The sequence below is a fragment of the Ursus americanus genome, chromosome 29 (assembly GCF_024610735.1).
Source record: "Ursus americanus isolate L20-20 chromosome 29, mUrsAme1.1.p, whole genome shotgun sequence".
Lineage (NCBI taxonomy): Eukaryota > Metazoa > Chordata > Mammalia > Carnivora > Ursidae > Ursus > Ursus americanus.
In genome coordinates, this window is record NC_142155.1 from 8,575,116 (window position 1) to 8,587,543 (window position 12,428).

A 12,428-nucleotide genomic window follows, 5' to 3' on the forward strand; every position below is an offset into this window, starting at 1 on the left:
TTAGTTCAGGATCTCTGATGCATTAGGTAGTAAATAATATTTTCCTTTCTTTTAAAACTTCCTAAAGAATTCAGTGGCTAGAATATATTTGCCCTACTGCGAGTTCATTTATATTTAAAACATCACCCTCCCTCCTTACTTCCTTGGACATGGGACCATGGGATTAACCCAGAATTGCAAAATTTGAGATGATCTAGTTGAACACGTTCATTTTCTAAGTGAAGCCCAGCTAAATCAAGGGACTTGATTAGTACATAGTACATAGGTGGAACTAGAGCCTCCAGTCTGCTTTCAGTTGAAGATTCCTTTTATTATGCCAGAACTGGATTGACCAGAGGCTGCTTCTTAATTTTTCTTGAGCAGAAAACTCTTTGTGGTATGATTTTTGTGTTGATACGAAAATTTTAAAAAAGTCAATTTGATATATGCCTGTATGACAAAGTATTTGCAAGGAAGGGTTACATAAAAAGGTAACATGGTAACATTGAGAAATAACTTGAGTATTTAAATGTGGTATTATAGTCTTTACAATACAGACTTATTTTGTATGTATTGTAAGTGAGACACATGTAGGGATTGAATTTTTAATCAGTAGTTATGGCTAGCTCATAGTTCCGCCAGAGGCCTGTGTGATAATTTCTCTCTTCTTTTCCTTCTAAACCTCAGAATCCCAGTAAGGAATGTGAGCCTTATCGAAGAAATGAAGACAAGCCAATTGCTCCTTGTGGAGCTATTGCCAACAGCATGTTTAACGGTATGATACAGATATAAACAAAGATACAGATTATAAACATATATAAATAGGAAAATGTGTGTAATTTATTGATATTGATTTGATAGTCTAGTAAACATGATTGAAATTGAGAAATTGAGCAACTTTTTTTTTTTTTTAAAGATTCATTTATTTGAGAGAGCGCTCGGGAGCACTTGCACATATGCAAGTTGGGGGAGGGGCAGAGGGAGAGAATATACAAGCAGACTACCCGCTGGCATGGAGCTCGACTCCAGGCTCCATCTCATGACCCATGAGATCATGACCTGAGCCGAAACCAGGAGATCATGACCTGAGCTAAAACCAGGAGTCGGATGCTCCACTGGCTGAGCCACCCAGGTGCCCTGAGCAACTTTAAAATAAATATATCAGTTAGTTATTTAATGGGATGTTATAATGTTTTGTGACATGTTTTTGAGAATTCTTATATTTTAAGAATGAATTTCTCTCTGGGAAGAAGAAGCAGAGACATTCTGCTAGACTTCATACTTCGTATATGATAGAATAAAAACCAGGCTGTCTTTTCCATCAACTCTGAATATTTATACCAGTGCAAAGAAGGTATAGTTGATCATTTAAAGCAGCACTGTCTGATATTAATATAATGTAAGCCATCAATGTGAGACATGTATATATGTTAAAATTTTCTGATATTCACATTAAAAACAATAAACAAAAGCAAGTGAAATTAATTTTAATAATATATTTTATCGAACCCCAAAATTACCTTTTTACCTATAAGTGATACTCAATATATAAAATTTATGAATGAGATATTTTGTATCCTATTTTTTTGTATTGAGTTTTTTTTATTTCTGAAATATATACTTATAAAACATATTCATTTGGACCAGCCCTAATTTCAGTGGCTCTGTAGCCGTGTAGCTGGTGGCTACTGTATTGGACAGTACAGATAGAGAAATGGATAAGCCAGAAACTATTCAAGAATGTGGGTTTTTTTTTTTAAGATTTTATTTATTTATTTGACAGAGAGAGCACAAGCAGGTGGAGTAGCAGGCAGAAGGAGAGGGAGAAGCAGGCTCCCCGCTGAGCAAGGAGCCCAACACGGGGTTCGATCCCAGGAGCCTGGGATCAGGACCTGAGCCGAAGGCAGATGCTTAACCAACTGAGCCACCCAGGTGCCCCAGGAATGTGTTTTTTAAAGGAAAGGAGGAGAAGCAGATTTACCCTGTAAAATATTTTATTTGGGTTAATATTAAAACATTTGATCTTATTACGTATCAGTTAGCTAGGTAAGAGAAGTGACCTCTAACTGTATTGAAGAAAGAGAAGTCCATCTAGGATTATAAAGTTACCATAGGTAATTCACATGTAAGTAATCAAGAGCAAATGTACAGGGTATGCCTGCCTACTCTGTTACAGCCACTTTTGGGAGCAGATACCAGATCCTCATTTCTCATAGAGTATAGTAGGTGCTGTGGCTTTTCAGTATTTAACAATATCTTCTTTTTTTCTGTTTAGATACATTAGAATTGTTTCTTGTTGGCAATGAATCTTATCCTATACCTATTCCTTTGAAAAAGAAAGGTATTGCTTGGTGGACAGATAAAAATGTGAAATTCAGAAATCCCCCTGGAGGAGAAAGTCTAAAAGAACGATTCAAAGGTAAAATTTACTAATATTTCTTTAAAACATGATATAAGCTAGGAGTTTTAATGAAGTACCTAAAATTTTCTATCTTTAGAATCTTAAAAATGTTTATGCTTTTTTAAAAAACAGCAACTTTTCTTCATACCAACTTAGGTAAAATATGTTGTACGTTCTAATGTACTGAAATTCTAAAGGAAATGTATATGTACTTCTAATCTTGAATTTTTCCAGTATTTTCTTATAAGCATTTCAGTCATTGTCTTTTAAAACTGCAGGCAAGTTTCTTTTAAACAGACCCAATTTTTTATTATAGTTATAAATTAAAATTTATTTTTGATTCTGTGCCTCAATTTCATAATGTAATGTTTTTTACCATTATATCTTTGCACTAAATCATCTTACCAATGGCATACTTTTAGTATTTTCTTAATGGAGATAGTCATCAAATCTTTGTAGTTATTTGTTGTTACATGAGGAATTGGTTTGTTTCTAGATTTTAAGACTTTCTTAGAATATATTTATACCTTTGAAAATACGAAAAATAGATTGTGTATTATATATCTTTGTTTTATTTGAGTGAATTTTCAGTGAAACTCATAATAGAATTGAATATTTTGTCCCCTCCCCTCACCCCCTTTTTTTTTTTTTAAGATACAACAAAGCCAGTAAACTGGGTTAAACCAGTGTACATGCTGGATTCTGAACCAGATAATAATGGGTTCATAAATGAGGATTTTATTGTTTGGATGCGTACTGCAGCATTACCTACTTTTCGTAAGTTATATCGTCTTATAGAGCGGAAAAGTGATTTACATCCAACATTACCAGCTGGACGATACTATTTGAATATCACATACAGTATCCTTTTTTGGCCATGTGCACAGATTCATAGAATTTGGAAGGAGTGTAGTTCAGCCTTAACTCAGTTATGCAAGATGCTACTCTGTTTTAGTTTCGATCTCTGCATTTTTATGAGTATATGTGTATATATGAGAAAGTATCTTTTCATTTTTATCTTCCAGAAGTCTTAAATTTTGATAATACTTTGTACTAGGATTTAAGGATATTATTTGGTAAAATTATTTAAGATGCTGGTGTTCGGTTTATTAATAAGCTAACTATTTCTACAATGGAGATTGTGATTGAGCTTAATTCAAAGGCCAGTGAGCATAACTGATGCTAAATAAGCATTGGTGGTACTGGGCTGTTTAATATATATTTTTAGATATTAAAAATCAGTGGATGTTAGTTCACATCAACATAATTGTTTATAACTATTATTCTGTTCATAGTACCAAAACATTTTTATCATTAGCTGTTCCACATTAATAATTCAGGTGTACTTTTCAGTGCTTATAAATATCATTTATTTCATTGTAATTATATGTCAACATTTTACTAAGTACTGTCCATGCATTGTTTCATTTAATTGAAGCATTATGAGATGGGTATCATCTCCATGTCACAGAGAAGAATACAGGAACATAGAGTGTTTAAGTAACTTACCGAAGGTTGTACAGGTAATAAGTAGAAGAGTTGGGGTTCATAATCAAGCTATTGACTCCAAAGGCCATGACTGTACCATCAGCCACGACACTACTACAGGCTGTATCCCTAGTTACTTCACTCAAATAGTCAGACCAAGCCACATTGTCCTGGATACAAAGTCTTCTTTAGCTGGAAATACTGGACATGACCTCTTATTCTAAACAGAGTCCTTTTATTTTTTAATCTGTAGCCCATTGCTTACATGTATCATGAATGAAAGGTTCTCAGATATTAGCATTTGCATGTTTTCTAATGATCTTTGCATTTTTGAGTTTTCATAATCCAAATTAGCCATAAGTGTATAGTTTTGGTTTTATAATGCATTAGTAAATGATTAAATTAATAGACCTATTTCAAAAGAAATGTCTTTTTAGATCCTTAGTCTCTTGATTTTGCATTCGAGTATGCAACTGAATATGACCTGATAATGACAGGCTAAAAGTAGCCCAGTTTTGGAACCTAGGCCCATATGGGAGCAATTTTACACAGACAGACCCAGTTGAGGTGCTGATAGAAAGAACATTATCCTTAGGCTATTGCCAAAGTAAAAGGCAACTCCGTCACAGTTAGCATTCAAAAATCTAATCTGGTAAGGTGTAAGGACATATACAAGCCTGTAGCCTAGAGCATAGTAAAGGTAAGTCTTTGGAGTACTCAGTACTTTGTCTTAGTTAATAGACTATTTGCATCCCAGGCATTGAGAAGAGAACTGTCAGGAGGAATGTTAGCTCTCAAAGATTGATGAGACAGGAATCTGGGTCGGCAAAGCATCAAGGGTAATTATAAAAATTACATATAACGTAGGAACCTAGATCTTAGAATTAAGACAGAATCCCATTTTGGGGGTTGATACAGAGAGAGGCTAGATAGGTGATTTGATACTTTGCCCCCCCCAGAGTGTTTTATTAGTTGTTCTAACTATCTTATTACAGTCATTCCTGCATCAGGTTAGGATTGATTTAAGAAAGTGGCAGAGTCTGCCATTTGGAGTAATAGGGTCCATCTGGGGGGATGGAAAATTACAGAAGCTAGAGAAACAGATGAGGCCTAAACTTGATTCAAAAGATGCTTTTGAAAAGGTTGTAAACCTTTCTGCCCTAATTCTCCCCAAAATCTTAGAATTGGTCCATGTAGATAGTTTATCCAGTATCCTGGTGTCCCATTTCTTAAATCTCTTTAACAGTCCACCCTTCACTTCTACTCTGTTTCAGCCATCAGCTCTGTGTCACACCATGAGTTTTGTCATTGCTGCAAATCAGCAAGTTAAAACTTCAGTATCATACTCTTTGACCTTGTGCTCAGGGTCCTCTCATATTCTCATAATTACTCTCTCATTCATGCTCTTTGAGCTCACGGAGACCTCCAGTCTCTTCACTCTTCCTTTTTCTTCTGGTCTGTCAATCTCCTTTTCCACTGTGGGTTTTATTGCTGTTCATCTGAAATATTTGTTTCACATTACATTCTTTGTGGCCTTTTGCCCCTTCTTTGTAATGAGAGTAAAAGCACCTGAGAAACCATATGACTCTTAATTTGAATTTGGTTGTTTTTGCTTGTAAACTATATGGATTTTACTACCAGTATTTAACTTGCTAAATCAGCGCTTCAGGGTAATAATTATATAATTATTCTGTGATTCAGAAAACGTGAGTAAGGTGCCTGTGTATCATAGAATTATACCAATGAATTACAAGCAATGAAATGCCGGATTTTTAAGTTGTGTTTTAAAAATCTACTAGAAATGGAAAAGTCTTCCTATACGCTCTTCAGATTACCCTGTACATTCTTTTGATGGACGAAAACGGATGATCTTGAGCACTATTTCATGGATGGGAGGAAAAAATCCATTTTTGGGGATTGCTTACATCGCTATTGGATCCATCTCCTTTCTTCTGGGAGTTGTACTGCTAGTAATTAATCATAAATATAGAAACAGTAGTAATACTGCTGACATTACCATTTAATTTTTTATCCTGAAAACAAATTTACTGCATGTGCATCAAGGCCAGTCCTATTCAGCCTAGCTTTCGAATGCTGATGTCTGGTTAGTATGTCATCTTTGAAGTTGGCACGTAACTTTTTTTTTAAAGAGCAGTTTTTGTCCTTTGCTTCTTCTTTATGGATGTCTTGTGGAAATATATGACGGGTATGAAACAAATTAACTATATTGATCATATCAACACTGTAACTGCTAAAATGGCATTCTAATGTTTGCTTTTTGTTGGGTCAGGCCATATGATGCATAGAGCCTCTTTCATGTGAAATGCATCTACTGCTTAAATGTGTATGCTGTGTTGATATTATATTGACATATGATGCTGTATCCGTGTGCCTGTTGTGTGAAGAAAGGGATTACAAGATGTATGAATATAATGATTTGCTAACCTTGAAGGATTCAGAGTTACAAAACGATGAAGAAAGACCAAATTAAATAAAACACTTCATCATTTTCATGTGTCGTGTGTAAAAGCTTAAAGTACCATCTTTGCTGAGGTGGTTCCTGTATTCAATTTATCCAGTACAGTTCTTTGTCAAGTTTAGCTTTGATTTCAAAGGACAAGGACATGCTTACCTTGTCCAGCATAGGAATTAATGGTCATGTGTGAAGAGGTCAGGTGGGTCTCAGGTGGGAGAATTTAAAATTCCTTTTTCCATTTGGTTAAGATGTTGCAGTCAGGAACCCCAACTCACTTGATATGTTTTTACATGTGATCATTTCCCTTGAAGCTTACACTTCATAAGGGATACAAGAATATAGGTGAGATGGGAAAACTTCTTGGCAGACCTTCATCTTCTGCTTCAACTATAAACCAGATGTAAATGTTCAAAGGAGACTGTTTTCATTCTTGTGGTATTTAACATTCAGAAATTTGCTTCAGCATTGGAAATACCTCAAGCTGTTTTTATTTTGCAGGTAAGTTTTGATTTAAATACTAATGTTATATTGCAGAAATTTTAGAAAACAGTAACCTTCATTTCTTCTGTATTTCATTCAATTTTTGTATATAGGTCAAATGTGGATGTGTATGCACATTCTCTCTAGTTAAGGTACCAATTATTTTGGTTGGTTTTTCTAAAACATACTTTAAAAATAAATTCTTTAAATATCCTAATTAAATTCTGGAGATTTTACAATGTGCACATGATAAATTATAATATATATATGGTTGGAGTTATTTTATTTTCTATTAACTGGAATTATTTTAATATTCCTTATTGAATAAATGCTGTAATTTGTTTGCTATGGAACTTATTCTTGAATGTAAACTTATTTTTTCACATGCATGAAAATGTATGTCTTAATCAGAGATGGCTTAATTGCATTGAAATTGCTTTTTTTTTTTTTTTTACTAAAATAACCCATATGTTTGTATAAAAGAATAGCTGTTTATTCAGAGTCTGTAATGATTTCCTTCAGTTGTATTTTAAATCAAAAGGTCTGGGTAATGTATCAATTTTGATTAATATATGTTTTTAAAAAAAAAACAAAAATAATGTAATGTTTAATAGAAATGTGCCACACTTCGTAAGTTTTGTATAACATGAAATTCAGTTAAAAGAACTTGTAGTTCATAATGACTTTTAACTGGTAGACTATTACTTGCATGAGGTACTTACTGTATGATTATCCTGAAATTTCTGAATGCATAGGGTATTCTTTGTCTAAAAATATCCTTTGTTTTGTCAGTCCTTCAGAATATTGTTATTTATTCTGATAATTGACCCTCTTGCACATGGCAGTTTATTTTCTGCGATACCTCATTGGGGGAAAAGGCTTTTGCCAGTCTTTCCAGATTGAGTTTGTGTTATTTAAGGAGGACTGCCATCCTGCATCTCTTTTTCTGATTAGGGGACCAAAGGTGCCACTAAAGAAATATTGAAGACCTTTCCAATACTTTCTCATCTTTGGTGAAGACAGAATCTTAAAATATATTTGGAGTTCCATCTATTTTACAAGTTCATTGATGGCCCAATTCCCTTCTGGTCTCCTGCCATTTGAGCTATAAGGGATTTCTGTTACTAATTATGAAGAATGTGGAACATTCAGATGGCCTATGTGAAGCAGGGTGGGGGGAGGAAAAACATTTCTTACGGGTTTTATGCTCATCTTTTGGAAATACTGATGTCATATTCAACTTTCAGAGAATCAGATTGCATTTTATTGCATTTAGGTTAAGTAGAAGGCATTGAAGAATGCATTGACTTACAGGATGTATTTTGATATATGAAGTTTCCCAATTGAAGGAATTATTTAATAAGTAAAAGCTAAGAAATTTCATTGAAATCATAAGGCAGTTAAAAATGGGAAAAATAACTGTACTACCTAATGGATAATTATTCAAGAGGAGAGTCAAGTGAATATTTTTTGTTTATTGGTTAGTAACAGTTTATTTGTAACCTTGATTATATTTAAAGATAATGTTCTGTTAGTATGTTCTGTATTAATAAAAATGAACAAAATTAATTTTGCTATGTTCAAGTGTCTTGCTAAAATAATAATGCCCCAGTGTTCTTGCTAATGTTGAACACTAAATTTTAGCTCAGTTTAATAAGTCCCAAGTTTTAACATTTCCATGTCTAGATTTGATTGCCAGTAAGTGTATGTATTAATCACTTTGACAGCATTAACTGCAAGATTTGTCTGTATTACTGGGAAACATCTCTTCTTACAAGAAGGTGGTCAGAGTGTCACCTGAATTATAGGCAGATGGGCTCAATTTGGTATTAGATCAAGGAAATATCTAGTAAATAGAAAAGGAAGAACCGGTAGAGAAGCAAGAATAATGAAAATAATGAAGAGGGCAGGGCATACAGGAAATGAAAAGCCAGACCAGGAAGGAGGAACCGCTGACTGTAGGGTTAATCAGTGCTGGTGAGTCGGCTCACCTCCTATCTTCATGGAAACACTGCCTTAGAATGATAGTATGGTCCTTTGTTGGTTAAGATGAAAAGCTTTGTTCTTTGTGAACACGGTTATTTTGAGGGGAGGGTAGAGGGAGTAAGGAAGTGTTGTTTCAAGAAGAATTTTGATGCATAAATGTTTGTTGTAGAGTTTGGATGATCTAGTCAAGTGTTTTAGAGCTTTTTTTTTTTTTTTTTTTTTTTTTTTTGCCCATGCCCCATTCGATAAACATAAATCATATTTCCCCTAATGTCATTTGAAATTTCAGAATAAATATGTCTAAAATCAAAGCAGCCATGTGACCTTATTTGATTTTATCTATTTGTAAATGTGTAAACTTACATTTTATCAAAGTAACGTGTATACACACTTAAAATCTCCCTGTCCCAACTTTATTTATTTTTTTAAGATTTGGTTTATCCATTTGTCAGAGAGAGCACACAAGCACAGGGAGTGGCAGGCAGAGGGAGAAGCAGGCTCCCTGCTGAGCAAGGATCCCGATGCGGGTCTCGATCCCGGGACCCTGGGATCATGACCCGAGCTGAAGGCAGACACCTAACTGACTGAGCCACTCAGGCTTCCCTCCCTGACCCAGCTTTAACTTTCAGAGATAATCACTTTTAGTCCAAAAGTTTCTTTTGGTATTTGCTTTAGTATATCTAAATAATAAAATAATATGACTTCTACTGTTGCTTTGTTTAACAGTTTTAGGCGTTATTGTCTTCTTGATAATGTTACCTGAGGATTTAGCTCTTTAACACACCTACCTCCTCTTCTCCCATTGTGTTATTATAGTTATATTTAGTAAATACAGTAGCTGTTGTTTAATTATGACTATAGAGCACAGCAGTGCCCTACGATTATGTTTTGCATCATTTTGTTTTTCCTAGAATTAACATTTTTAACACATAACTTTCTGGAAACCTATCTTAAACTCTCTTTAATTTCTCTGTCAGGTCCATTATGTTCTCATCAATAGTTTTGAGGGGTTTTTGTCCCCAAATATCAGATAGTCTGATTCTCTGTTTTCACTAGGGAGGTCTATTCTGTATTTGTCCTTCCATGCCAGTCTTTACTGGTAGTCCTCTTGGCCAGTTACACAGCCATTATCCCATGACCTCCTCTTGTCACCCTTCTGTTGTTGGATCTGTGTCCCGGCTTATTCTCTAGTTTACTGGAGCACTTCCTAAAGCACTTAAAGCTTCCTAAGAGGTGGTATATGAGAGGCCAGTTTTCTGAATCCTTACATGTCTAAAATGCCTGTATTCCGTTCTCACAATTTCATTGATAGCTTGACTGCATATACAATTTTAAGTTTAAAATAATTTTCCCTTAGGGTTTTGAAGTCATTGCCCCACCCTCTTCTAGGTTTCACTGTTACTTTTGAGAAATCAGATTCTGTCCTAATCAGATACTGAATCTCCTAGACTGATGCTTAATTTTCTTCTCTTTTTCTCCAGTTGTTTAGACACTTTGTGTTTAGACACTTTGTCTTTGTGCTTTCTAGAAGATTTCATTTTGATCTTCCAACATTATCGTCTGTTGAATTTTTTGTATATTTAAAAAGTATTTTGGGGCGCCTGGGTGGCACAGCGGTTAAGCGTCTGCCTTCGGCTCAGGGCGTGATCCCGGCATTGTGGGATCGAGCCCCACATCAGGCTCCTCTGCTATGAGCCTGCTTCTTCCTCTCCCACTCCCCCTGCTTGTGTTCCCTCTCTCGCTGGCTATCGCTATCTCTGTCAAATAAATAAATAAAATCTTTAAAAAAAATAAAAATAAAAAGTATTTTAATTTCTAAGACTTCCTTTATTTCTATTCTGTTTCTGAAAATATATTCATCTTAGTTCACAGATAAAATATTTTTCTGAAGATATATATGCTTTTCTTTCTTTGTTAGCATTGATTTTTGCTGTTGCTATTTAAAATTTTTTTTTTTTCTCTTCTTCATGTAGGTGACTTTCTTTGTATTTCCGGCTAGTCTTGACAATCCGTCATATGTGAATGGCCCCAAAAAACTAATTGAAAGCTCTTTTTTGTGTCCAGTGCTTGACAAGTGATAGGCTTCACTAGCACAGTGCTACTCAGAAATGCCACTTGGCGAATTATTTGTTCCTGTTCATGATAAAGAGCTTAGACAAGTAAAAAAGAGTTGGCAGGTCAGCAACTGTAGGTGGACCAAATTTTGAGAAGTACTGCATTAGAGGTTGGCAGAGAGCCGGACATTTGGCCGAAGGCCTTTTCTTTGGGTCTGTTCAGTTTCTCTAGAGAATTCTCTGGTCTTCTGCAGTAGGAAGGGGTCAAGGAGGGTCTGTTTCTTCCCTGTCTTTAACTGCTTCTGCTTTGTCCTCCACCTCACCTTCTGGTGTCCACTTTATGCATATTTCCATATACCTGTACCTCTGCATATCCCTTCTACCTGGTTGTCTGCCATTACTTTCTCCAGATAAAAGTGACCTCGTACCTGTGGGAGACGATGATGGAGGTGAGAGATTGTCTTTGTTTGGCTGAGAGGGGTAAGTTGGAGGTCTTTGGATCTGACCATTCTTTTGTATATAATTTTCAACTAGTCATTTTCAGGCCTATTCCTTATTGCTGTAACTTTTTTTTTTTTTAAGATTTTATTTATTTATTTGACAGAGAGAGAGACAGCCAGCGAGAGAGGGAACACAAGCAGGGGGAGTGGGAGAGGAAGAAGCAGGCTCATAGCAGAGGAGCCTGATGTGGGGCTCGATCCCAGAACGCTGGGATCACGCCCTGAGCCGAAGGCAGACGCTTAACCGCTGTGCCACCCAGGTGCCCCTATTGCTGTAACTTTTATGTCCAAGTCTGAGCTTCTCCGGGGTGTGAACCAATGAGCATACTTCTCACTGGTGCCCCCCTTAAAGTCCCTTTGGAATGCAGCCTGCTCTGTTCTGCTCAGTCATATCTCATCTACTGTTTCCTAGAAATCTGCTGAATTCACTTTTTCCCCCTTCTCAACTCTATCCTTTTGGGCCCATGTCTTTAAAAATTGTTTTAGATGATCATACAGTAAATGTTACTTTTTTTCTTGTCATGTATATTTCTGTGCATTTTAACTTATGTATAGCTTCCTATAACCATCATAGGATACAGAGCAGTACCATCAGCTCCATGAGCCCCCAAAACTCCCTTACCCTACTCCTTTGTACTCCCCATTTCCCCTATCCATAAGTCCTGGCAACTCCTGATCTCTTTTCCACCCCCATAGTTCGTCTTCTATTAGAAAATCATAAATGGAATTATATGTAACCTTTTGAAAGTGGCTTCTTTCATTTAGCATGCCTTTGAGATTCATCTAAGATAATGAGAACTATCAATAACTCCTACTTTTTCAATTCCTTTTTCAATTTACTGGGGTGAAAGGGAGAATAGATAAACTCTTGGAGCCAATCCACTTTTTTTAAACCAGAAAATGCCTTGAATTACTTTTTGGTACTTTTATAACATTTTTAAAGATCTTAAAGACACATTTGTTATGTACTGTCAGTGATATTAATGGGAGCTTGTCTGTTGGTGTGTAAGCTTTTTATCCAGGGTAATGTTGAAGAAGATTGAACTCACTGTACATCACTTTCA

At 35.5% G+C, this 12,428-nt stretch overlaps 1 protein-coding gene across 1 annotated transcript in view; it reads left to right on the plus strand.

Moving 5' to 3' along the window:
• CDC50A (cell division cycle 50 P4-ATPase accessory subunit A) overlaps positions 1–8,393 on the plus strand; it is a 34,021-nt gene extending 25,628 nt beyond the window's left edge. Inside the window, exons 4-7 of the mRNA XM_045803838.2 lie at positions 667–754; positions 2,255–2,398; positions 3,035–3,241; positions 5,699–8,393. Coding sequence (XP_045659794.2) covers positions 667–754; positions 2,255–2,398; positions 3,035–3,241; positions 5,699–5,892 — 633 coding nt within the window. The 3' untranslated portion in view covers positions 5,893–8,393. The remainder of the gene's footprint in view (positions 1–666; positions 755–2,254; positions 2,399–3,034; positions 3,242–5,698) is intronic.
• The last annotated feature ends 4,035 nt before the right edge of the window (positions 8,394–12,428 follow it).